This window comes from Molossus molossus, unplaced genomic scaffold, assembly GCF_014108415.1.
Source record: "Molossus molossus isolate mMolMol1 unplaced genomic scaffold, mMolMol1.p scaffold_m16_p_8, whole genome shotgun sequence".
NCBI lineage: Eukaryota > Metazoa > Chordata > Mammalia > Chiroptera > Molossidae > Molossus > Molossus molossus.
In genome coordinates this window covers 22,592,752-22,620,260 of record NW_023425402.1, presented here as the reverse complement: position 1 = coordinate 22,620,260, position 27,509 = coordinate 22,592,752, and the positions used below count along the sequence as shown (strand labels likewise).

At 39.3% G+C, this 27,509-nt stretch overlaps 1 protein-coding gene across 1 annotated transcript in view; it reads right to left on the bottom strand.

Moving 5' to 3' along the window:
- Window positions 1–26,748, bottom strand: part of EFHC1 (EF-hand domain containing 1) — a 73,302-nt gene extending 46,554 nt beyond the window's left edge. The window contains exons 1-4 of the mRNA XM_036249355.1: window positions 26,570–26,748; window positions 17,230–17,451; window positions 8,108–8,395; window positions 794–943 (exon numbers count right to left, since the gene is read on the bottom strand). Of these exons, the coding sequence (XP_036105248.1) occupies window positions 794–943; window positions 8,108–8,395; window positions 17,230–17,451; window positions 26,570–26,731 (822 nt within the window). The 5' untranslated portion in view covers window positions 26,732–26,748. The remainder of the gene's footprint in view (window positions 1–793; window positions 944–8,107; window positions 8,396–17,229; window positions 17,452–26,569) is intronic.
- Window positions 26,749–27,509: the final 761 nt, after the last annotated feature.

Below are 27,509 nucleotides of genomic sequence, written 5' to 3'. Positions count from 1 at the left end.
ATTTACTTATCAGTATTTTTTTAGTTTCATCAACACATATCTTCTAGTAACAGTATCAACAACACAATGTTTAAATACAAAATAATAACAGATAAACGACTGATACAAAAAACATCCTTAAAAGACTATGATAGTGCTCGGTAAAATTTTATGAACTAAAAGGAATTACATTTCTGAGAGAAGAAAAGCAGCAAAGAAGCACTGAGGGTGATCTGTTTTCTCTTTCCCTTTAGCACACAAAGGAAAACTGAAATCTGCTTCTACACACAAGCCCACAAAGAGGAGGACAGGAAGGCTGGAACAGAGTTGGAAAATACCCAGAACATTCTGTACTCATACATTAATATAAAATTTAACAAGAAGCATCTGCAATGGGACTTCTGTGAAATTACTATTTTAACATTAGAAACCTACCTATATGCAATAGCTTTGAAATTTCCCAGAAATTCATTTAAGGTTTCCCACAGGATTCTATGAAGTTAACTCACTATTAGGAAAGAAGTAGCCAGTTGGAAATGTAAAGTGGGAAGCAGATGTACCCCAGGGATGCTTTAAGAATTAAAAGTTTGGTGGAACTCACAAGACTTTTTCCACAATCTTCCTTGGATCTCTAATATGAAACTTACGCATTCCTATACCTCTAACTCTAGATGAAATCAGAAAAATAGCACTGTATCCACATGGTTACATTACAGATGTAATGTGCAAAACACACACCTACCAAAATAGCTTGCTAGTAAACACTGCCATGTTCGGAAACCAGTCAACTCACCGAGGTGCCCAGGTCACTTACTTGTTTGTCAAAGGTGAGAAACTGCTTAAGCTGATCAAAGTCCGATGGGGTGACATACTGATGAAGAGGTTGCTTCCGGAGTTCCGTGTAAGGATCGAGAGCCATCTTCTCAGGTGGATTTAATTCAATTCCTTGACTTTCCAAAAATTCCTAAATAATTCAAAAGTAATACTGATTAACTTTCTTGAAGCTTCTTAAACTATTATCTGATGGAGTAAAAATAAGTGTAATAATTTCTATACCACTGCCCAGGTTAACCATTAACTTGCAGCTTGAGCATGTCTTAGCAGTACTAAATCTCCAATGCAGATAATGACTGATAATTACCTTAAGTGTTCTACAGTATAAAATTGGTAGGCAACATGGTAAGCTCAAAATATGAACTCAGATCAATGAAATTTAGTTAGGTGCCAAAGCAGAGTTAAGTCCTGGGATTATTTACACACACAAATCTGAAACCTAACCATAGTTTCAAACAATATGAAATTTATATCAGGTATAGGGACCAACTGCACAATGGTAAAGGTAAGCTGAAATCAAATTTCCAACTTTCCAACTCATTTAAAACAAATATATGATTAAGTCTCCCCTGCAAAATAAGAAAAGAAAGCATACCCACTGCTTAGACCAGAAAATGTTTTAGCAAAGCAGGAAAGACAAATCAAATGTTCAAATCTCACCAGAACAAGTTAAGGAAAGCATTTGAACTTGACATAATTTTGAATTTTATTTTGCTAATTATAAATAAATATAATATGGACTTCCGGTCAAGATGGCGGCGTAGGTAAAGGCGGTATCGCGTCCTCCCACAACCACATCCAAGTTACAACTAAACTAAAGAACAATCATCATTCAAAACCACCTGAAATCAAGCTGAATGGAAGTCCTACAACTACGGAATTAAAGAAGCTGCTTCGAGACTGGTAGGAGGGGCCGGGGCGGAGGCGAGACAGCGGTGAGACGGGCTGGTCCCACACCCACATGTGGTGGATAAAAATCAGGAGGCTCCCGCGGCTGGGAAGGTCCTTCCTGAGGACTGAGGGGTCCCCGTCCCACACCAGGTGCCCCGCTCAGGGTTCCAGTGCCAGGAAGAGAATCCCCATAACTTCTGGCTGGAAAAACCAGCGGGAACTGAGGCTCAGGGAGGCTGAGGCGGCTGCAGCCCCAGGCAGCTCCTTAAAGGGACCGCGCACGGACTTGTCGGACTCTCTCCCTCTAAGCTCGGAGGGGAGGCAGCTCAAGAGGCACCAGAGACATATAGGGAAGAACTGAGCTGTTTGGCACTGGAGCAAGGGCTGGAGAGGGGGCTTTCTCTGGGACAAACGTGCTGTCAGAGGCCTTTGTTCCTTTGGTGAGCCCTTCCCTGGGATGACAGACAGTCCCCATATCTGGGACTCCAGCAACCTGGCTCACACTGGTAGCCCCGCCCTGGTGACTCCCTGAGGCCCCATCCCACCCAACTTTCAGGCCCACCCAAGCTGTTGGCACTTGCTTAACCATAGGATTGGCCTGTCTTGGATCCTGCTTCAGGTTTTTCCTAAATTTTTTCAAACGAGCAGCATCTGGTCTCAGCTAACCCTATACCGCTCGTTAAGTAATACACAGAAACAAACACAGGGAGGCAGCCAAAATGAAGAGACAAAGAAACAGGTCCCAAATGAAAGAACAGAACAAAACCCCAAGAAAAGAACTAAGCGAAATGGAGATAAGCAACCTAACAGATGCTGAGTTCAAAATACTGCTTATAAGGATGCTCAATGAACTCAGTGAGGGCCTCAAGAGCTTAAAAAAGGACCAGTCAGAAATGATCGATGCACAGTTAGAAACGAAGGAGGCTTTAACTGAAATAAAGAATAATTTACAAAGATTCAATAGTAGAGTAGGTAAATCCAAGAAGCAAACCATTGATTTGGAATATAAGGAAGCAAAAAAAGCCCAATCAGAACAGCAAAAAAGAAAAAGGAATAAAAAAGAAAAATGAGGATAGTGTGAGGAGCCTCTGGGACAACTTCAAGCGTGCCAACATTCGCATCTTGGGGGTGCCGGAAGGAGAAGAGAGAGAACAAGAAATCGAAAACCTCTTTGAAACAATAATGGCAGAAAACTTTCCTAACTTGGTGAAGGAAACAGACATATAAGTCCAGGAAGCACAGAGAGTCCCAAACAAGATGAACCCCAAGAGGCCCACACCAAGACACATCATCATCAAAATGCAAAAGGTTCAAGACAAAGAGAGAATCTTAAAAGCAGCAAGAGAAAGGCAGCTAGTTACCTACAAGGGAGTTCCCATAAGGCTGTCAGCTGATTTCTCAAAAGAAACTTTGCAGGCCAGAAGGGAGTGGCAAGAAATATTCAGAGTGATGAAAAGCAAGAACCTACAACCAAGATTACTCTATCCTGCAAACCTGTCCTTTAGAATCGATGGCCATATAAAGAGTTTCCCAGACAAGAAAAAGTTAAAGGAGTTCATCACCACCAAACCGTTATTATATGAAATGATGAAGGGTCTTTTTGAAGAAAAAGATAAAATATATGAATAAACAAAATGGCAGTGAATACATATCTATCAACAATGGAATCTACAAACAAAATAAACAGGTAGAACAGAAACATTCTCATAGATACAGAGAACATTTTGTTGGTTGCCAGATGGGGGGGGAGGGGTTGGGGGAATAGGTGAAAAAGGTGAAGGGATTAAGAAGTACAAATTCGCCCTGGCCAGTTTGGCTCAGGGGTTAGAGCGTCGGCCTGTGATCCGGAGAGACCCGGGTTCGGTTCCCGCTAAGGGCATGTACTTCGGTTGCAGTTTGTCCCCGGCCCTGGTTGGTCGTGCGGGTGGCAGCCACACGATGTGTCCCTTCACATCGATGTTTCTCACTCTCTCTCCCTTCTTCTCTCTCCCTCCCACTCTATCTGTGCAAAAAATGGAAAAATATCCTCGGGTGAGGATAAAAAAAGATTAAAAAAAAAAAGAAGTACAAATTCATTGCTAGACTGACAAACCTCAAAGGGAAAGGGGTTGGGGGGGGGGGCGGGAAGAAATAAATCAAAGAACTTATATGCATAACAATGGACAGAGACAATAGTGTGGGAAAAGGCGGGAGGGGGGCGGGAGTGGGGAGGAAGGGGTCAATGGGGGAAAAATGTGGAACATCTGTAATACATTCTACATTCAACAATAAAGATTTAAAAAAAATAAATAAATAAATATAATATTATTTTTATAGTCATTATATCTTTTAATATAACTTGACATTTCTTCTTAAAAGCACCACAAGGAACTATACTTATTTAGTAATCAGAAAAGAACAATTTCATGGGATCTGTTTACATTCTGGAACTGGAAATTAACCTGCAATCTGGGTTTCTTTGGGGAATTGTGTGGTTTACTTTTGGAGAATTTAATAGAAAATATATAGAACTCAGGACCAAAATATTTGAGTTCTAGTATTAGCTTTGTTGCTAACCACCTTGTGATCTTAGTATTTAAAGTTTATTAGGCAGTCTCTAATATCCTTTTAATATTAAAATATAAATTTTTTTTTTTTTTTTTTGTACGTGCCCCTAGAGGGAACTGAGCCTGGGACTCTCTGGTCCGCAGGCTGACACTCCAACCACTGAGCCAAACTGGCCTGGGCTTAAAATATTGATTTTTAATGTCTATTAAAACTACTGACCTGGAGAAAATGACTAGCAGTAATTCTCCTCTCCCTTGAGATGATGTATTGGTGTAGCAGGATTACTGCCGGAGGTATTTAATGGGTGTTTAATAATTTCTTTTGCTTTCAGAAGATAACCAGGTCCTTTGTTAACCTTACCTTAAGGATTTGGGCAGGAACACAGAAGCTTTCTGAGGTTGACTATTTTTCCTGTCTCCTAAATAAAGCTACAGAAGACATTTTTCCATTTTTGTTCAGATAGGGAGGGAGAGAAAGAGAAACATCAACGTGAAAGAAACACATTGAGTGGCTGCCTTCCGCACAACCCTAACCGGGGCCAGGGACAAACTGTAATAGAGGTACGTGCCCTTAGCGGGAACCGAACCCGGGTCTCTCTGGACCACAGGCCGACACTCCAACCATTGAGCCAAACCGGTCAGGGCAAAGCTGGAACCCTTTGAAGAGATTATTCTAAAGTGTCCCATAGGGTGGGGAGAGAAGGGAATGTCTTTGAAGGCAAGAGGAGAGAAAGGGGAAATTCCTCCAGACTGGAAAACAGACACAGGTTGGTGGGGCTCAGAAGACCAAGACTCTACATGTGATCTCTAGGGGTGCTCCGGTCTCTGAGCACACGTGCAGCTAGTCGGTACATCGGTCTCAAGCATTCGGAGTCCCAGTGTCTCACCTAGCACCAAACACCAGGGTGGTGTCCTTGGTCACTGGACAATCTGTGAGCGCTGCCTATATAAATCCTTTAGGTCTGGAGCGCATCCTTGTTCTTAGGGCTTGGAATCTTTGTCAAAGCTGAGGGTGAATAAAAATATGAGCTCAGCCAACTGGGGCTCAAGTAGGTTTTAAGTCATTTTTAAAAATGATATTTTTGCACACCTACATTTGTGGAGTAGGATTCTGGTTTACTAGCAGTAATACTTTAGTGAGGATAATAAATTCCAGACCTCTGATTTCAGGAGATTTATTTTTTTATTTTTTTATCCTCACCCAAGGGTATTTTTCCATTTATGTTCAGATTGAGTGGGAGGGAGAAAGAGAGAGAGAAACACTGATGTGAGAGAGACACGACTGGTTGCCTCCCGCACGACCCTGACCAGGGCTGGGGACCAAACCGCAGCTGAGGTACATGCCCTTAACTGTAATCAAACCCGTGACTCTTTGGTCCTCAGGCCGACGCTCTAACTGTTGAACCAAACCATCCAGGGCTAGAGATTTATTTTTTAATGCATCAAGTCCATTCTGTCCACAGGACCAACATTTATTTGGAGTAATGAGGAAAGGGTAAAGAGGATGGTGGTGGTAGTGAAATGCTTAAGAGAGGCAGTTCTTTGTTCAAGTCACACACTAAAGACAGCTGTCTTCTTTATTCACTCTTAGGTCCAGCCCTAATGAAAACCATCACATTAGATGAGATGTGCATACATTTTAAACTGTTAAAGGAGCTAACTTCTAACCTAACATCAATTATTGAAAACATAATTCAATCTAGTCATCAGTGCCTGAAATAAACAGGTCTGGTCTATTATCAGTCATTAAGATACAGTTGATCCTCATTACTCACTAGTTCACCTACTTCCTAAAGCTTGTTGGTAAGCCTCAAATCAGTGCTCACGGGGCTTCTGCCGTTCTTCGCAGATATGCACAAAGTCATGGGCATTTGAGTTGCCTAATGCGTACCTGCCTACCTGAGGTTGAACTAGGTGACATTCTACCATGTTTCAGCTTTTGTACTGAAAAAGTATCCTTTTGCAGTCTATTTAGTGCCATTTTTCTCACCTTACGCTTTTTCTTGGTGATTTTGCTGTTTAAAATGGCCCCAACCCCAGTGCTGAGGTGCTGTCCCATCATGAAAGAAGTCTGTGATGTGTACTTAATGTCACAAAACTATACATCTAAAAATTGTTAAAGTGATAAATTTTATGTGATGTATATTTCACCACAATTTTTTAAAAAGGCAGGTTGATGTCCCTGAAGGAGGACATATGTGTGTTAGATAAGCTTCATTCAGGCATGAGTTACAGTGCTGTGCCATGAATTCAGTGTTAATGAATCAACAGTATATTTTAAATATAACATCTTGACACAGAAACAAACATAGAACAGGTTATGTATTGACTGGATGATGAAAACGGTGTGACCAGAGATTAGCAGGAACCTGCCCCTGTATTTCTCCTCGGAGCAATGGTGTAGTGTTTGCGGCAACTTTATGGAACAGAACTAACGTGAGTAATAAGAACTGACTGTAACTGGTTTAGATCAACTGCTCGGTGATCAACTTTCAAGTGTTCAAACTGTCCATAGACAGAATATTAAAAATAATTTTAATACCTCAACTTAATATTTTATAATTTCTCATTGCTGGTACGATTCTGAAACTGCTTATGATTAAAAAGACCTAAAAAACACCTGTCTAGGCCCTGGCCAGTTTGGCTCAGCGGTTAGAGCATCGGTCTGCGATCCAGAGAGACAGGGGTTCGGTTCCCGCTAAGGGTACGTACCTCGGTTGCAGTTTGTCCCCAGCCCTGGTTGGTCATGCGGGTGGCAGCCACTCGATGTGTCCCTTTCACACTGATGTTTCTCTCTCTCTCTCTTCCTCTCCCTCCCTCCCACTCTATCTGAACAAAAAAATGGAAAAGTGTCCTTGGGTAAGGATAAAAAAAAACACCTGGCCAGTGTGGCTCAGTGGTTGAGCATCAACCCATGCACCAAGAGGTTGCCAGTTCAATTCCCGGTCAGGGCACATGCCCAGGTTGTGGGCCTGATCCCCAGGGGGGACATGCAGGAGGTGGCCAATCGATGTTCTCTCTCATCAATGTTTCTACCTCTCCCTCTTCCTTCGTATCTCTACAAAAAAAAATAATAATAATGAAAATTATTATTTTAATAAATACTAAATTAAAAAAAAATAAATGAGTGACTTCATAGAAGCTCAATGCATGGAAAAATTAATCTCATCTGGCATTAGGTAACATGAAACAAAAGGTATGAAATAATTAAGAAACTATCTTTGCTTCTAGAAAAATTTTTAACTAAGACAAATTTGGAATTGCCTATTACCTATATTTTGTGCTTTAAAAAAAAGGTCTCTCTCTCTCTCTCTCTTAAAGGTAAAAAAATCCCTATTTATGAAAAAGAGAAAGTAGAGGATTTTTGTCAATATAAAAAAAGTGTTTTCCTTTACAAATGTATTTCAGGAATTCTTTAGACAGCAAGTTTCCCTATTATATAGCAAGTATGATTTAAAAAAAAAAAAAAATGTAAATTACACAAAAAAATGTTAGGCTCATAACCACATCTGCTTGTAGAGGTTGTACGTTTCTGTGAACTCTAACTTCAGGTAAGTTGTCCAATGCCTGTTTCACATTCCCGCCCCATCGAGGGTGCCCCTCCCTTCCTCTCCATCTGAACTGGCATGTGAACCAGTTCCTTATCAAATGAGTCAGCTATGATGGAAGTTTAATTTTATTTGAATAGCTATGTATCAGTATATCACTGCATAGTTTTTGCACATATCAGCACATATACAAATACTAAAAAAAACCTATATAATAATCCATATGGACAAGGGTGTCTCACTCTAATAAGTGAAACATCCTTCCATAAGGAATGCCTCCGACACAGCCTCCAAAGCTATATACTATACCTGTGTGAATCGGTCACATTCAACAATGTGGAAAGTTTTGCCATAAATTGTGATGTTTATCCCTCGATTTAGGTCTTTCCAGTGGTAATGGTCTCCGCGGTCATTTTTGGGTAGGCGCTGGCGTTTGATCAACTTGCCTTGAAGGATCCCAGAGTTTTCCACAGTGGGCTCCATGACTGACATGCTGTCATCTTCTAGGAAGTAGTAAATGTTCACCTGACGAATCCTATAATGTTCTTCAGTTGACATAGAAACATCTTCTTGGAAATAGGCATCAAACCTCAGCACCTATAACACAAGGGAAGAAGAAACAGTGTGTATTAGTTTCTCATCAAAAAAATATCAAGTACCCTCCTGTAAAGAGAACCACTCAGGGAGATTTGAATATTAATTACTCCTATCTTCTAAATCAAAGATTGCCAAATTATGGTCCACGGGACAAATCTACCCGTCACCTGCTTTTGTATACAAGCTATGAATTTTTTTTACATATTTTGATGGTTAGAAAAACAATCAACAGAATAAAATTTCACAACACATGGAAATTATATAAAATTCAAATTTCAGTATCCACAAGTAAAGTAATTACATATATAATTAACACTTATTTGCTAATGGCTGCTTTCCCATTACATATCATGGCAGAGTTGTGAGTAGTTGTGATAGAGACCATTTGGGCTGCTGTTAGGGTCTGAATTGTGTCCCCCCCCCCCCCAAAAAAAAAAATTCATATTGAAGCCTTAACCCTCTATGTGACTATATACAGAGATAGGGTCTTTACGAGGTAATTAAGCTTAAATGAGGTCCGAAGGGTGGGTCCCTAACCCAATGGAAATAACGGCATTCTCTCTCACCACACAGGGAGGAAAGGCCATGTGAGGACACAGCAAGAAGGCCGCTGTCTGAAAGTCAGGAAAAGAGACCAGAAACCAAATCAGCAGGAAGCTTGACCTTGATCTTCTAGTCCCCAGAACAGTAAGAAAATAAAGTTCTACTGTTTAAGCCACCAGTCTGTGGTATTTTATCACAGCAGTTCAAGCAAACCAAGACAGCTGCAAAACCCAAAATATTTTCCATGGGCCTGATACAGAAAGAGTTTGCTGACCTCTGCTTTAAATGCTCAAACTATGTGTAGACATCTACTACCATGTTCCTTGATGAGATGGCTTAAAGATCTTAACTCTACTGGCTTCACATCCATGTCAAAGATCCCTCTAAGAATTTTTGGAAAGAGTAAGAAATTTGTACAAGACTATGCCTTTTGGTTTCAAAATGAAAATAAAGGTTCAAGTCAATTTCTTTAGAAGTGGAGCCCCTCGTAAATGCATAGTGATGACATATTCATTAGAAACTTCACATGAATAACTCTCAATCATCAATCCACCACAGAATCTATCATGGGTGGCACGTAAATTGTGCTGAGAAATATATATGAGAGAGCAAACCCTAGGGCCTCTGGAGAGCATCAGAATCGGTGAGAAGTCAAAATGGCCTATCTATTGTACATTTAAAAAACATTAAAAATATTATAAAAAGCTTATGTTGGCATGCTTTGGGATTAATTTTTTTTAATTTCTGTTTCTTTTTTTTAACTTTTTTTCTTTATTGATATATTAGAGAGACAGAGGAAAGGAGAAGGAAACATTGATGAGAGAGAACATCGACTGGCCGCCTCCTGCATGCCCCCCACTGGGGATCGGGCCCACAACCTGGGCATGTGCCCTGACTGGGATCAAACCGGCAACCTTTTGGTGCATGGGTCAACACTCAACCACTGAGCCAGACTGGCCAGACTATTTCTATTTTTAATATTTCTTTTCAGGAAGAGAAAGTATTAGAATGATGTTTTAGGTAGGCAAGTGCTAACCCAAACCTCTAGGAGAATAAGAGCAACAAAACAAAAAGACACTTTAGTAAAGACACACATATGGCTCAATGAATAAAAAAGATAAAATAATTTCATACATGAGTACTGTGTCAAAAAGGTACAGAGTCCACTGTGGAAGAACAAGATAGAAACCAAACGAGAACAGGCAACTTCACAGGAGAAACATGAGTATCATGGAGTGAAGGCCTTAAAACTCATAATAAAAGGATTAAATGGGTTAATGTAATAAAATGTTTAAAGGAAAAAATATGGGAAAAGAAAAATATAACAGTCATTTTAAAGTAACATTTTAGATCAACTTCAAAGAACTGAAATGGGGATGCGGTCACTTCAGTGGGGACAGGATCAGCAATTCGTGTATGAAATGGTCTGTATCTGAGCTGCAGATTTAGAAATACACAAAACATTAGAGCCAGACACAGCCAGCTATTCAAACGTTCCTCATTTCACAAAGGAGGAAACTGAGACTTGGGGTGGAAGAGTGGCTTGTCTGAGGCCACAAAGGAGGTTAGGGGCACAGCTGGGATGGAAGCCCAGTCTGTAAACTCAAAGCCCAGCGTTCTCTCCATACACCTCACTGCGTCTTAGACAGCAGGTGCTATAGTGGTCCAGAAGAGAGATCTGTGTGAGCTGAAGTGGTCAGAGAACTTTTAAGAGGAAGGGACAAGGGTGGATTCCAGCAACAGCAGTGGAGGAAGGAAGCCCAGCAGCAGTATGATGGAGGAGGAAGGAGCCAGGCATGACGATCAGTCTGCAAGGCCCTCCAACAGTCCAGGTCTACAGTAATAAATGCCCAGCAATGCAAAAACAGAGAGGCTGACTGCATTGGAAGTAGGAGGATGGAAGCTAGATGAGGTACTAAGAAAGTACAGTGCTAAGCCTATAGTGATGATTCTCATAGAAATGGAAACATTAAGAAGATAATTTGGGGCAGATGGTGAGCTAGATTTTAGACTTGCTGAGTTTAACTTGATATTGCAAGGGATAATTTGGGATGCAGGACTGGGTCTGGGAAAGAAATCAATATTAGAGAAAGATCAGGATAACTCAAACATTTTGACCCGAGCAAATGAAAGGACAAAATTGCTGTCATATTGATAAGGGAAGGCTGTAGTGGAGCGGATTTGGGGGGTGGGGAGACAAATCGGGAGTTAAGCCTTGAACATGTTTAGTTTAAGATGTCTATTAAACATTAAAGAGGAGATGTTAAATAGGCAATTACAAATTCAGGGCACAGCACATCATCATGTAAAGAACATTTCAAGCCATGAGTCTGGACCAAAAGAAGGAGCACAGACAGAGAAGAAGACCAAAGACTGAGCCCTATGGCACACTCACGTTCCTATGCAGTCTGTTTTCTAAGACTGGAAGGATGAAATGCCTTTGGCAACAGGAATTTGCCCTTAGAATGATAGGCAGGGAGGAAATACACGCACGTACACACTTTAAAGATTAAAATAACCAGAATTTCTTATATTCTATTTAAACATGTTTAAACGATATACATTATTTAAAAACAAATCTTCTAGACCATGCCATGTGATAACTACAAATGAACCCTAACCTATCTTTATGCATCGACAGCAGTGAATTGTGACCACATGATCATTTTTCAAAATCTAAACAATTCCTTTTGAAGCAAAAAGAAAAATTAAATAAGGTACAGGTCAGTTTTCGCTTTATATTCATTTTGGTACATTCAGATTGTATATTTAAAAGAAATCACTGATTACGTATACTTGGTATATTTGGTACTAATTGAAGAAATTGATTATTCAGTTAATTGGGGCACGCAATTCTTAAGATCTCTGGTTATTTGAGAGTTTGTTTTCCGACATAAATGGAGAGTGGTCAAAATTTTACCGAGTAAAACATCCCCTAGGAGTGTTTTCTGTCTTTACATTCATCTCTGATCACTTAACGTGGATCAGTTTGTCCAATAAACATCTGGGTTTCCTCTGGCATATGATCTATACATATAGCTAAAACTACATGTTTTCACTGTGTGATTCATGTTACAGAAAAGTCTTGGGTAAATAATACTTTAACCCTTAAAGTACTTATTTATTTGACTATTCATCAATAAAGCACTTATTTATTTATTTATTACAAATAGAGTCAAGAGTTCTATGCTCATCCCATGAAGAAATGCCTGGGAAAGCTCTTTATAAAGTAGTTAGGATAACATCAGCTTTTCCAGGTAGAATAAGATCTTAATGTGTTATGTTGAAAGGAAAAAAAAATATTTAGACACTGTTTAAAAATGTACTTTTCATGGAATTTTCAGCAGGATGGACTCCTAGTTATCATGTATTATAACCTAATTTTATAAAGAGGAAACCAGAGAATGTGACTCCTTAGGGTCACAACACTAGTTGGTAGAAGACCTAGAATTAGTTACCATGTCTCCTAACACCCAGGAAGTACTCAGAATGCCATAATAAACATGGAGATATTTGCAATTACTTCAAGACTGAAGAGAAAAATGCTGAATAAATATTTTCATATCACATACAATTATGAAAAGCCTAGGCACTTTTTATCATTTTCATTTTACTCCATCATACATGTGGGTTGCATGATAAGCTTCCCTATTTTCAGCAGTGACACAGATGATGTTAATCTTACTTATTAAAAAATAATTCATCTCATGTTTTATTTATTTATTTATTTATTTATTTATTTATTTATTTATTTATTGTTTATCCTCACCCGAGGACATTTTTGCATTTACCTTGAGATGGAGCGGGAGGGACAGTGGGAGGAAGAAAAAGAGAAACCTGAACATGAGAGAGACACACTGAGTGGCTGCCACCCACACAACCTCAACCGGAGCCGGGGACAAACTGCAACTGAGGTACGTGCTCTTAGCAGGAACCGAACCTGGGCCTCGCTGGTCCGCAGGCCAACGCTCTAACCGCTGAGACAAACTGGCCAGGGCCATCTCATTTTTTAAACTAATATTTATTGAGTACCAATCACAGGAAAGCTAGTCTAGAAAGGGGAACAGCATATGAGAAGACCCTGTAATGGGTGGGGTAGGGGGCGGGAGGGAGGGGCGTGTTACAGTTTCAAGAGAATAAAAAAAAATAACCTACTGTGATTGAAGCACAGGGTGTAAGAAAAAGGTAGGCCCGAGAGGAGGTTGGAGAAACAGAAGGGAGGGCCAGACCCAGTAGGACTGTGAGGAACCTGGAGAGTTGGATCTCTGTTTACACACTGGGAAAGTCATGAAAATGTTTTAGGTCAGTATATGACATAATCTGACATCCATTTTTAAAAGTAAGTCTGGCTGCTCTGTGGAAGATGAACTGTAGTAATAGAGGTGGAAGTAAATGAACAAATTAGTTATATATTTTAGAGATGGAAATGACAGAGCTTGCTAAGACTGCAATTGGGTTGTGAGGGAAAGGAAGAGTTCAAGAGTGACTTGCAGGTTGAGGGACTGCAGTAGCTGGGTAGACAGTGGTAACATTTGCTGTACTGGTTAAGAGAGTCTAATGGCATTTTCACAGAAAAATCACGTAATGTGCTTTGGGGAATAAACCAGGCACTGGACATGTTCTGAGTATAAAAACAAGTGTAGGACTAATACAACAGTCAACAATATGTTAAGAGTTAACATATTGTTTGTTTGAACAGGAGAATGGTAGAGGAAATGGAAGTGAGAGATATTGACTTGGCAACTTGAGTGGGAAGAAAAGCCAAAATGGCTTGGGTGAGATGCTTTGATTACCTAGTGGGCCAAACAAAGAACACATCTATGAGAAAGGGCGATGACCTGGGGGGTAAGGACATACGGAACCCGCGGTGCCAACAGCTCATCCAGGTGAAGATATCCCATGGCAGTTTCAAAAAGTCAGAATTGGAAATATTGACAGTTGTATGCATTGAGATGACAGTTGAAACCACAAAAGTGGGTGAGATCTCTGAAGGAAATAAAATAAAGAATGAAAACTGACCCTTTAAAATGTTTACAGTTAAGGCCCTGGCCAGTTTGGCTCACTGGTTAGAGCATCGGACTGTGGACTAATGAGTTATGGGTTCGATTCTGGTCAAGGAAACGTACCACAGTTGCGGTTCATCCCCAGCTCTGGTCGGTATTGTGAAGGGCGCAACCAGTCGATGTGTCCCTCTCATGTTCATGTTTTGCTCTCTCTCCCTCCCACTCTATTTGAAGATAAATAGAAAAATATCCTCAGGTGAGAATTAAAAATAAATAAATAAAATAAAATGCTACAGTTAAAAACGAAAAGAGAAAGGGAGCCCAGAGTAGGAGCAATGAGAGAGAGAGAGAGAGAGAGAGAGAGAGAGAGAGAGAGAGAGAGAGAGAACCAGAAGAGTAAAGAGTCAGTGGAGCAAAAGAAAAGCAAAGTTTCTAGAAGGAAGAGAGGGTCCACAATGGCAAATATTGCAAATAGGTCAAAGAGAATGGTGGTAAAACAAACAAACAAACAAAACTGTTCTGGGCTGGAGGGCAGAGAGAAGTGAAATCATAAGTGATCAATCTGACAGTCAGTGAGAGAGGAAGTTGCCTGAAGGGGTCACAAGGCAGAAAGGTTTTCAGGATGGGATAATATGACCCTAGGTAAAGAAGTGCTTACTAGCTGTTTGAAATGGAAGTCGTATGAAAGTTAAAGATAAAAAAAGATGAAAGAAGAATAACATCAGGAACACAGAGTGGGCCACGAGTCTGGGAAGTAGAATATAGTGGGTGACGATGAGGATTGCATGGGAGCAAATAGAAAAGGTAAGGGCGCTCACAGCGGATGTCCTGGTCATTGTCACCTGTGTAAGGAATGAAGTTATACTCTGAAGATGAGGGACTGTACGAAGAATCTCCAAAATATGGACAAATATGTTGGCTATTAAGTAGACTATGCATATTCTTAAAATAATTTTAAACATATTTAATTCAGAAAAACTATAATTCCCCAAAAAAATCTTAGTTTCAAAACCATGTATTTAACTACTCTCTACCTTACTGTCTATGGTAAGGACCTATCTAGACATTTTGATGATCCAAGCAAAATGAATAAAAAAATTAAAATGTAAGTCTACCTATTCATGCCCACTATCTTTTAAAAATGAATTATCAAGACTGTTTTAAAAGCATAAATTAAATAGTGACAATAGCACAAAATAACATAGAAAAACAAAAAAGAAGAAGCCTATTTCCTATTCAGGCACAATCTCTCCCTCTCTGCATTTCATTAATACTTTCTTATGATAGATATGACTCTATCACTTTCTAGTTTATAATAGTTATTTGCTATTTTTTCAATAAAAATTGAACTGACCAGGATTGATATCTTGATAAACTGTAAAATACCTATCCCACTCTTCTCTTGTATTTTCTCCCCTCTCCCTTATCTACTGATTTTGCAGTACCTATCACAGCTGAGAATAAAGAAGAGAAATAAGAAAAAATCCAACTGTATAACTGATACCACTTAGTGGATGTTTAGGTTTAGCATATGAATGGATAAATGAATTGTTCCTATCAAATGTGTTAACGAAGTGAGGAAGAAGGGATTATATGGATTCTGACTGATACATTAAAAATTGTTTAAATTAAGTGATTATTAATGTAAATAGCACAGTTCTACCACCATATTTGTTTAAATAAAGGATTTCTTTACCTTTAAATATGCTTTTTATTGATTTTCTTTTTTAAGAGAGAGAGGAAGGGAGAGAGAAGTAGAAACACTGATGTGAAAGAGAAACATCAACTGGCCACATCCTGCACTCCCCCCACTGGGGATTGAGCCCACAACTCAGGCGTGTGCCCTGACCAGGAATCGAATCAGGACCTCTCAGTCCATGGGAGGACACATAATCCACTAAGCCACACTGGCCAGGTGGATTCCTTGACTTAAAAAAAAGTTCTTATTGATATTTTAGAAGGAAAGAGAGAAAACATTGATTCGAGAGAGAAACATCAATCGGTTGCTCCCACTCACACCCCAACTAGGGACTGCAACTTGAACATGTACCCTGACCAGAAATCAAACCGGTGACCTTTCAGTGCACGGGATGACGCTCAACCAACTGAGCCACACCAGCCAGGGCCACCAGATTATTTTGTATCTTCCAGCCTCCAGCTTCAATAGGTACTCAATAAAGGTAGACTAGCTAGATGAAAATGGTATAGGCATTGAACAAAACTAATGAAATTAAAAGAAAAAAGAAAATAAGCTAGGAGTAAATTAGAAAAGGTAACTTATAGAAACTGGTCAGTAGTTCTCAGACCCAGTTATATATAAAAATCATCTGGAAATCAGAATTGTTGAAGATTGGGCAAGCATCTAAGTTTCTTAAAAGTCCCATCATTGCCCTGGCCAGTGTGGCTCATTTGGTTGGAGTGTCATCCATGCACCAAAAGGCTGTGGGTCTGATTCCCAATCAGGGCACATACCTGGGCTGCAGATTCGATCCTCTGCCAGGGTGTGTACGGGAGGCACCCAATAAATGTTTCTTTCTCACATTGATTTTTTTCTCTCTCTCTCCCCTCCTTCTTCTCTCTAAAATCAATAAGAAGCATATCTTCAGGTGAGGAAAAAAATTTTTTTAAACTCCCATCAGTGATTCTACTGCATGGTCCGAGTTAGGACCACCTCACCTTAGTGACAAGAGGAGACTCACTGACAAGGAAAACCAAGGATGATGTGGAAATGTCAACAGATGAAAATCAGGGAACTCCCGTTACAAAAGCATAAGGGTAAATGAGACACAAACAAAATGTTATACCACCCTTCGGTTACGTTCTGCCAAGCCCGAAATGTTCCCTGAAAGACAGAACTCATGGAGACAGCCTGCAGAAAACTGACGCTGGCTGGAGCTGCTGTCACGATGACATCTCGTGTTTCATGGAGATTAAGGATTTGTCATCATTACAGAATATAACACTTTTAAAAAGTAGAAAACACATAGCAGGCAAACATAGAGCAAAGGTAAACTCAAGAATTCAGATTTCATCCAACTTTTCCTTAACTGTATTTGGAAAAATACTTCAGTGAAGTCTATGGAGAATTATTTTCTGTAATCGGCTTCCTGACTAAAGAAAGGCCCTTTCAATCCCGAGTTCAGCTGTCTATGACTAAGGGTTGAAGCATTTGAACAATTTTCTCCTCAGAATACTCTGTAAAACTTGTGGTTTATTGCTGACTTTTCTGGAAAGAGTTGGCTCTCAGAAATCTGAATTCAAGGGGTACCCTAAAATCCCAGATGGTACCTTTTTGTCAAAAGCCACATGTGCAGGAATAAAATTTGGAGGTGCGGCCGGCTTAGGTTCGCCGTATGTTAGAAGTGGTGCCTTATTGGCCAACTCATCCAGGTCAGCCTGAGACAGCTGGTTGACCTGGAGCCGGTCCCCGCCTATCCCAACGGTTGGACGACGAGCCATTGCATAGCCATGCCTGTAGTTCAGTGTCTGGCTTCTATGAAATGCTGTTTTCTGAAGAGGAAAAGAAGTATGTCATTAATGAAGTTTGTTAGGCAAAAACTTTCAAAAATATTGTAACTTAAACCTTTGCTTAAAAACATCACAAATCTTCTACCAAAAAGTATACCTATATTATAAAGTTCTCATATTTTAAGCTAAAACACTGGGCCAGAAACAAGGAGGGAAGCAGCATCCTGAGTTTAAAACATAAAGCCCTGTTCCAGAACACCCAATTAATTACCAGCTCACTTCTTACAAGGAACAAAAATATTCTTAAAATAGTAATTTTTCACTAGTCTTCCCATATTTTTCATCTCATCTAGTGGTCAGAAACCTTGGGATCTAGAATAGCTGGTTCTGTGAAATCAATTTCTAAAAATGAAAGACCTTTCTTGTTACACCAACACTGACACATTCACACAACTCTTTGGAAAGAAAGTAGATATTGTATATTTAAAGTCTTGACCTCAGTAATTCCACTTCAATCCTTTAAGGGTATAATCCAAAATTATTAAAAAAAAAACACTATGCCTAAAGTTGACCATTATGTTAATTACAATAGTAAGAACATTGAAATACTCCAAAAGACAAACATATGAGTAAATGATGGAAAACTCAGTGGACTATTATGCAGTCAGGAGTTGAGGGAGCAAGGTTGATGAGGTCGATGGGGAAAAAGGAGGCAAAATCTGTAGTGCTTTAAACAATAAAGACAAATTTAAAAGTAAATTTAATTTAATTTAAAAATAAAATACTGCCCTGGCCGGTTTGGCTCAGCAGTTAGATCGACGGCCTGCGGTCCAGAGAGGCCCGGGTTCGGTTCCTACTAAGGGCGCGTACCTCAGTTGCAGTTTGTCCCCAGCCCTGGATGGGTCATGCGGGTGGCAACCACTTGATGTGTCCCTTTCATGTCAATGTTTCTCTCTCTCTCTCTCTCTTTCTGTCTCTCCCACTCTGAGCAAAAGATGGAAAAATGTCCTTGGGTGAGGATAAAAAAAATAAAAATAAAATACTGGTTTTAAAGACCATGTGGCAATCTGGGGGAAATGTTTTATTTAATAAGCCCCAAAAAAGCAGCATATGAAATTATATGTGTACTACAATTACAAGCATGCAAACACATGCCTGAAAAAAGACTAGATTTGGTGAATACTCTGTCTCTATTATACATTTCTGAATTACGATGACTTTTTCCCCAATGAACTAATTTTTATAGGTAATTGAAAAAAACCCACAAAAGATTAAATAAAAAAGAAAAAGGTGTAAGTAAATAATTTTGAAGATAGATGAGACCAAAATGGTGACACAGGAGGCCCCAGAGTCCTCATGCCTTCACAAAGATCAGTGATTTGACAACTATCCATAAACAACAGCTCTTGCTGACACTGCAGAATGCCTACTGCCTACAGTGCTTGTCAAGAACTACACAGTTGTCAATGCTGTAGACCCCAGGGGCCTGAGCTGAAGAGACATCATGCCCACCCACAACCCTGCCAGACCCAGTACTACTACACACTCCTACATTTGGTGCCCTGCTGCACTAGACCCAGAATCACAGCATACTTTGGCATACCCCCACCAGCAGGTGAAACTATTCCTTTACCAAAGTCAGTCCATAAAGTTTGGCAGAGGTAACTGCTTTATCAAATGTGAAGACACCTGTGCAAGATTACGGGGATCATGAACAATTAGGAAAACATGATCCTACCAAAAGAATACAATAACTCTATAGTAACTAGCCCCCCCAAAAAAGAACCAGAAATTTCCTGATAAAAAAAAAAACAAAACTCAAAATAATTGTCTTAAAGATGTTCAGAGACCTACAGGAGAACATAGACAAACGATTTAACAATATCAGGAAAACAATACAAGAACAAAATGAGAAATTCAGGAAAGATAGAAATTGTTAAAAAGAAACAGATTTGGAGCTGAAGAATACAATGACTGAACTGAAGAATTCAATAGTAGTTTTAACAGAATACTTGAATAAGTTAAAGAAACTGTGAGCTAGAAGACAAATCATCCAATCAGTAGAGCAAAAAGAAAATGAATGATGAAAGTCTGTGGAACTTACAGGACATTAATAAGAGAAATAATGTATGTATATTGGGAGTCCCAGAAGGAGAAGATAGGGAGAAAGGGGTAGAATGCTTACTTAAAGAAATAATGGCTGAGAACTCCCCAAACCTGAAAAGAGAGTGAATATCCAAGTTAATGAAGCTAATAGGTCACCCCAAAACTTCAAGCCAAAATAATCTTCTTTAAGATACATGATAATGAAACTGTCCAAAATCAAAGACAAGTAATTGTCAAAACAGTAAAGGAAAAAATAAAATAAAATAAAATAAAATAAAATAAAATAAAATAAAATAAAATAAATCTCTCATACAAGGGAACTTCCATAACACTACCACAGATTTCTCAGCAGAGACCATGCAGGCCAGGAGAGAATGAGATGATATATTCAAAGTGCTGAAGGACAGCAACTGCCAACCAAGAATATTTTACCCAAAAAAGTTGTGCTTCAGAAATAACGGTGAGATAAAGACTTTCTCCAATAAACAAAAGAATTAATCACCACTAAACCTAACTTAAGAGGTACTGTAAGAACTTTTAAAAGCTAAAATAAAAAGGCATTAATTTGTAACATGAAAATATATAACACACAGGTAAAGGTAAGCATATAGTCAGATATAGTACCCTAATACTGTAATATGGTGATGTGTTAACACTTGCTTTTAGTATAAAAGCTAAAGGACAAAATTATTAAAAATAGCTATAGCTTCAACAATTTGTTAATGAATACAGAATAAAAAAATTTAAATGTTGACATTAAAAACATATAGGGAGAAGAGCAAAAGGGTAGAGTTTTTGAATGTGATAAAAATTGAATTGTTATTAGTGTAAAATAGACTGTTATATATACATGCTTTATGTAAGCCTCATGGTAACCACAAAGCAAAAACCTACAGTGGATTCACAAAGGATAAAGAGTAGGGAATCAAAGCACACCACTATAGAAAACCATTAATTTATAAAAGAAGGCAGCAAGGGAGAAATAAATGAACAAAGGAATGACAAAATAGCCATAAAAACAAAAGATGGTATTAGTAAGTTCTTACTATCAATAATTACACTACATGTAAGTGAATTGATATCTCCAATCAAAAGGTAAGCTGGATGATTTTTTTTTTAAAGACCTAACTATATGCTGCCTGTAAGAAACTCACTTCAGCTTTAAGGCCAGACATAGGTTGAAAACGAAGGGATAGAAAAAAGATATTCCATGCAAGTAGAAACCAAAAGAAAGCAGGGGTATCTATCTGTATTTATATCAGACAAAACAGACTTTAAGCAAAAAATAGTAGTGAGAGACAAATACAATCATTATATAATAAGAAGGTCAATTTATCAAGAAGATATAACAATTGTAAGTACTAATGCACCCAACATCAGAGCACCTAAATATATTAAGGAAATACTAACAGATCTGAAGAGAGAACTATCTTTAAAAAAAAAAACAAAAAAACACAAAACCAGAACAATAATAATAAGGGACTTCAATACTCCATGTTCTTACTTTCAACAATGGATAGATCAGACAGACAGAAAATCAACAAGGAAACAATGGGCTTGAATTATGTTGAGATCAAATGAAGCTAATGAACATATACAGAACAATCCAACCAACAGTCTTCTCAAGTACACATAGAACATTCTTCAGGATAGATCATATGATAGGTCACAAAACAAGTCTGAGCAGATTTTAGTCATACCAAGTATCATTTCTATCCACAATGATATGAAATAACAGAAAACTGGAAAATTCACAAATATGTTCAAATTAAACAAAACACTCCTGAACAACCAATGGGTCAAGAAATCAAAGGGAAATACAAAAAAATACCTTTTAACAAACAAAAATAGGAGCACAACATATGAAAACCATTTGGATGCTGCAAAAGCAGTCCTAAAAGGGAATTTTACAGCAATAAATGTGTATACTAAGAAAGAAGAAAAATCGCCCGGCCGGTGTGGCTCAGTGGTTGAGCATCGATCCATGCACCAAGAGGTCACCAGTTTGATTCCCAGTGGGGACACATGCCCAGGTTGTAAGCCAGATCCCAGTCAAGGAGCATGCTGACGGTGACCAATCAATGTTCTCTCTCATTGATGTTTCTATCTTTCCCTCCCTCTCCATTCCTCTCTCTCTAAAAATCAATTAAAAAAATATTTCTTTTTAAAAAGAAAAGAAAAAAAATCTATATTTATGGCATCATAAAGATACTTAGACTTATCAGGGTAATTACTTTGTAAGGTATATAAATGTCCGACCACTATGTTGTACATCTGAAAATAATATAATATGCATTCCAACTGTAATCGAAAAATACATTTTAAAAAAGAAACAAATCATTTCAAATAAACCACCTCACATTACACCTCAAGAAACTAGAAAAACAACTAAGCACAAAATTAGCAGAGGAAAAGAAATAACAAAGATCAGAGCAGAAATGAATACAATAGAAACAGAAAAATGATAGAAAAATCAACAAAACTAAGAGCTGGCTTTCTGAAAAGATAAAAAAATTGACAAACCTTTAGGTAAACTAAGAAAAAGAGAGGATTCAAATAAATAAAAACAGAAATACAAAGGATCATAAGAGACTACTATTAATAGGTATATGCCAACCAACTGGATAACTGGAAATAAATGAATAAATTCCTAGAAACATACAACCTACCAAGACTGAGTCAAGAAGAAACAGAAAATCTGAACAGATCAATAATGAACAAGGAGCTTGAATCAGTAGTTAAAAATCAACCAAGGAAAACCCATGATGTTTTCACTGGCGAATTCTACCACACATTTAAAGAATTCATGTAGTCCTGGCCGGTTTGGCTCCGCAGTTAGAGCATCAGCCCACAAATGGGGGAGTCCTGCATCTGATTCCTGATAAGGGCACATAATTCAGTTGCAATATGTCCCTGGCCCCAGTTGGGGTTGTGTGGGTGGCAACCAATTGATGTGTCTCTCTCACATCGATGCTTCTCTCTCTTCCTCCCTTTCTCCCTCCTGCTCTATCTAAAGATAAATGCAAAAAATATCCTTGGATGAGGATGAAAAAAAAGGGAGGGAGGGAGGGAAGGAGAGAGAGAGAGAGAGAGAGAGAGAGAGAAATCAAGCAAATCCTTCCCAAACTCTCAAAAAAAAACAAAAAAAAACTGAAGAGGAGGGAACACACCCACATTCATTTTATAAGGTCAGCATTACACTAATACCAATCCAGATAAGGACACTACACAAAAAGAGTACTACAGACCAATATCCCTAATGAAATAAGATGTAAAAATTATCAGTAAAGTAATAGTAAACCAAATTCAACAGCTTATTAAAAGGATTATATACTATGATCTAGTGGGATTTATCCCTGAGATGCAAGGATGGTTCAACACATACAAATCAATAAATGTGATATACCACATTAATAGAATGAAAGATGAAAATAATACGGTCATCTCAATAAATGAATAAAAATACAGCATCCATTCAGGATAAAAACTCTCAACAAATTGAGTGTAGAAGGAACATACATACCTCTACATAGTAAAGGAATATACATAACAAGCCCACAGATCGCTAACATTACATCCAATTGTGAAAGACTGAAAGCTTTTCCTCTAAGATCAGGACCAAGACAAGGATGCTCCCTCTCACCACTCCTATTCAACACATTACTGGAAGTCCCAGCCAGAGCAATCGGACTAGAAAAAGAAATGAAAGGCATCCAACTAGGAAAGCAAGAAGTAAAACTCTCTTTGTTTGCAGATATTATGATCTTACATTTAGAAAACTCTAAAGACTCCACCAAAAAAAAACTGTTAGAACTAATCAACAAGTTCAGTAAAGTTACAGATACAAAATCAACACACAGCAATCAGTTGTGTTTCTATACATTAACAACAAAATATCTAAAAAAAAAGTAATAAAGAAAACAATCCCATTCACAATAGCATGAAAAACAATAAAATACTTAAAAGTAAATTTAACCAAGGATGTGAAAGATCTCTACATTGAAAGCTACAAGACTTTGATGAAAGAAATTGAAGACATAAACAAATAAAAAATTAACCTGTGTTCATGGCTGGAAAATGTAATATTATTAAAATGTCCATAATACCAAAGCAATCTATATATTCAATCTCTATCAAAATGCCAATGACAGTTTTCACAGAAAAAAAAAAAAAAACAACTAAAATTGTATGGTGCCACAAAAGGCCATGAATAGTTAAACAAATGCTGAGAAAGAAAAACAAAGCTGGAGGTATCATGCTTCCTGATTTCAAATTACAGTGACCCTTGAACAACACGGGTTTGAAATATGCAAGTCCACTTATATGTGATTTTTTTTGGCAATTGACCCTTGTGGTTCAAACCAGTGTTGTTCAAGAGTCAATTCTGTAATTAGGATGCCATACATGCAAAGTGCCTAGTATAGTTATATGAAAATTTTCAACCATGCAGGACCTATGTGCCCATAACCCCTGAGTTGTTCAAGGGTCAACTGTAGTTTGTATTTTATAAAGCCATAGTAATTAAAACAGTGGTGGTAATCATTTTGCAAAATATGTGTATCAAATCAACCAGCTGTACATTTTAAATTTATACAATGTTATATATCAATTATATCTCAATAAAGCTGAAAGAGAAAATAAAAATAAAAATTAGAGGTTATTTGATGGAACAATTTTTCCTTTCTCTGCTTTTTGTAATGGTAAGTTACTTTCAAAATCATATGTGTATGTATACACACACACAAATGCACATATATGTGTATATATATACATATATACATAAAATTTAGAATAAGTCAAAAAATATATTTTTTTATGAAAATGGCTTACTTACCTACCTCTTAATTTGTTTGCAGCCCAACCTACCACCTTTCAAGATCTGTACTAACATAAAAGATACAATAAAGTAAACTTATTTGGCTATAAGAGTTATGGATTATGGATTTTTTGAAGGTCACACATTCAGGGTCACAAGTCAGCTGACGAGAGCTGCTCTAGATGCATAACACACATGACATAGAACAAAATGGGCTGAGTCGACTTTTGCCTAAGTAATTGATATAACTTCAAGCTCCTCCTCTTCTACCTCTAAAGACAGAAGAAACATCAGCTGCTTTATTTTCTTTCCCTGTTTTAGACAGACACCGCTCTCATCACTCAACCTATGACCTTTATTCGTGGATCCTCACAGGCACCCCAAGCAAGGCGGCCTAAGGCCTCCCCATCCTTCTTAGTCATTACGTTTTTGTTTGTTTGTTTGTTTGGTTGGTTGGTTTTTACTGTAAATAAGCATGGTTTACTTTATTGTAAGAATCCTACACATAATACATATAACTGTAGGGTTCCCCAGCACACCTCAATAATGTGTTAATGGACTGTTTACATTTGCTAAAGGCTTCCCAGCAACAGCAGGCTATTAGTAAAATATGGTTCTGAATGTTGTGAGACTATACATATGTAGACCTTCAGTGCTGAAGACAGTAACCATGTTGTTCAAATTTCAAATAAGGCAAATCAGGTAATATTTGCCCAGTGTATTTAAAATAGGAAATATGCCCAATGCATAGTGGATCTTGTAGTATGGCAATACGCTCTTAGAGCCTGGCACCTCCAGTCCACACCTCTGTAATCGATCCCCCGTATCAACTCAACCCTGCCTTGTGGGTAATCCACACTCACTAACACCAAATGCATAATCTGCTCCTATACAGGGCAGGAACGTGCCTACCATGCATAGAAAAATCTATAATGCTGTGTCTTAATTAATGCAGGAATAATGTGAAGAGGAGATTCACAATCCAAATTCCCTCACCAAACTTGTGACCAAGGAGAAGGACTTATAGGTTAAATTATTAAACTATATAATATAAGTTGTTATTGTCTCATGTATGATAATCAGCCTACTGAATCTCAATATTGATATTCCGACATATATTTCAGTAACCCTATTAGAATTAACACAAATATTAAATAATTTTGTCAAGAGCTAAACTATGTTAGGAGAAAAAGGGCTTTTGTTTCTCTTCAATTTTGTCTAGAAAATGCAATTAAATACACTTAAAGTCAGGAAAGGGCAAAAGAAAACCAGAACACAAATATTTATTAAAATGTTGGAGCAAAAATAATAGCACTAACAGTATAAAAATTAATCAGCTGTGGTGGTCTTGAAGGAACTGGAATGTAATTATGTTCTACAAAGCAGGGAAGGGTGGTTTGGGAGGAAGATGAACCTGTGTTGAGAGTCTGCCTTTAAAATAATCAATTGTGAAAGAAGATAAAAAAGGAATGGGGAGAAGGTGGGATTAAATTATAGAAAAGGCAGAAGTGCTGGACAAAAAAGAGAAGGGGCTGGGTAGAAGAATAAATGAGAAGGGTGCATGCAGACTGTGGAAAAGAACCTGGTGGAAAGAAGATGAAGGGAAATGACACTTAAGAGGGAATGGAGCTGGGAGTGAGAAAGATTACTGGGTCTAGGATACAGGAGAAGGAGGAGGCAGGGAGAGAAGGATGGGCCTGGGGTGAAAGGGTGGATGGGGCTGTGCCAATGAGGATGACGGTATAGAGATGCTGGGAGGGAGTAGGGGCCGAGGCTAATGGGGAGGTGATAAGAGGTTGAGGATGGATCTGGGAGGAACCAGTGTGGGAGGATGGGGCTGGGCAGGACCAGTGTGGGAGGATGAGCCTAGGAGAGGACCTACACAGAGAGCTTGGGAGTAGGGTGGAGAAACTGGCATCTAGAGGGAGAAGAAGCAGGGGCTAGAGCAGCAAGGGAGAACTCGGCTATGCCCACAGACTGAACGAAGGAGGCCAACAGGCTGCCAGGGCGGAGTGCTGAAACTAGAAAGTGATGGAGAGGAAGATAATGGATATGAGAGACCGGATGATGCTGAGTGGGGAGGCCTACAGAGTTGCGGCGGAGAAGAAAGAACAGGGTCGGGGCAGAGGGCGGGTTTGAAGGGAGAGGACAATTTTGGGTGGAGGAGGAAGGAGTTGCACTAAGCGGCGAGGGCGGGGCAGGTAGAGATAGGTGAGGGTTGGGTGGGTAGGTCCTCACCGTGGAGTCCGTAAAAGACGTGCCCGGGAGAAAGGGAAGGCCGTGCTCTGGGTTGGACATCATCGCATCCGCTACGCCGCCGCCGCCACCACCCCAAGAGGGTTTTGTCCTCCCTGGTTGCCCGGGCGACGAGCTGCGTTCTCTGGTCTCCGGACGCTCCATGGTGAAGCCAAACAGCCAAAGCACCTGCGAGTGGAGGGCGGGGCCTGAGGCGCAAGAGTGACAGGTCTGCGACCCATAGGCGGGACTTCGCGTTCTCGCGGGAAGATGACGACAATGACTGGAGCGTGGTTGGTGAGCCTTGAGGACTGGCCTCGCCCTTCTCGGCCTCCTAGGCGGGGAAGGAGGAGCTGGTGGGCGGGGTGGAGGGTGTGATGGAGAGGAGACTAGTTCACGCAGCGAAGTGGGGGGGGGGGGGGGCCCCCCCCCCCCCCCCCCCCCCCCCCGCGCGCGCGGAATGGGCCCTTAGATAAGTTAATCAGAAGGGAAGTTCCTGCCTTCCCCCCACTCTGTCCTCACCGCGCCCCGCCGGCGTCCTGCGCTCCAGCGCTCTTCGCCCCCAGCCCCGGGGAGCGGGCTCAGGTCCCAGTTCACACTGAAGTGTCCTGGACAGAGTAGGAGCAGGGATGTAAATTACACAGCGTGGAGAATATAGTCCATAAGCAATCTCTAATAACTATGTACTGTCCAGGTGGATTCTTGAAATACTGGGGGACCACTCTCCACTCTGTAAAGTACACGATTGTCCATGCTGTACACCTGAAACTGATACAGGGTAATACTGAATGTAAACTGTCACTGAAAAATGATTTTTTAATAATGTTACCTACCATGATGGTGGTAGGAGCTGAGGATTATTGATGGTTATCTTTCTGTTGCTTAAGGGTGTTCAATGAACCAATGCAACCATTTTGTCCCTAATCCTTTCCACAGTCACTTT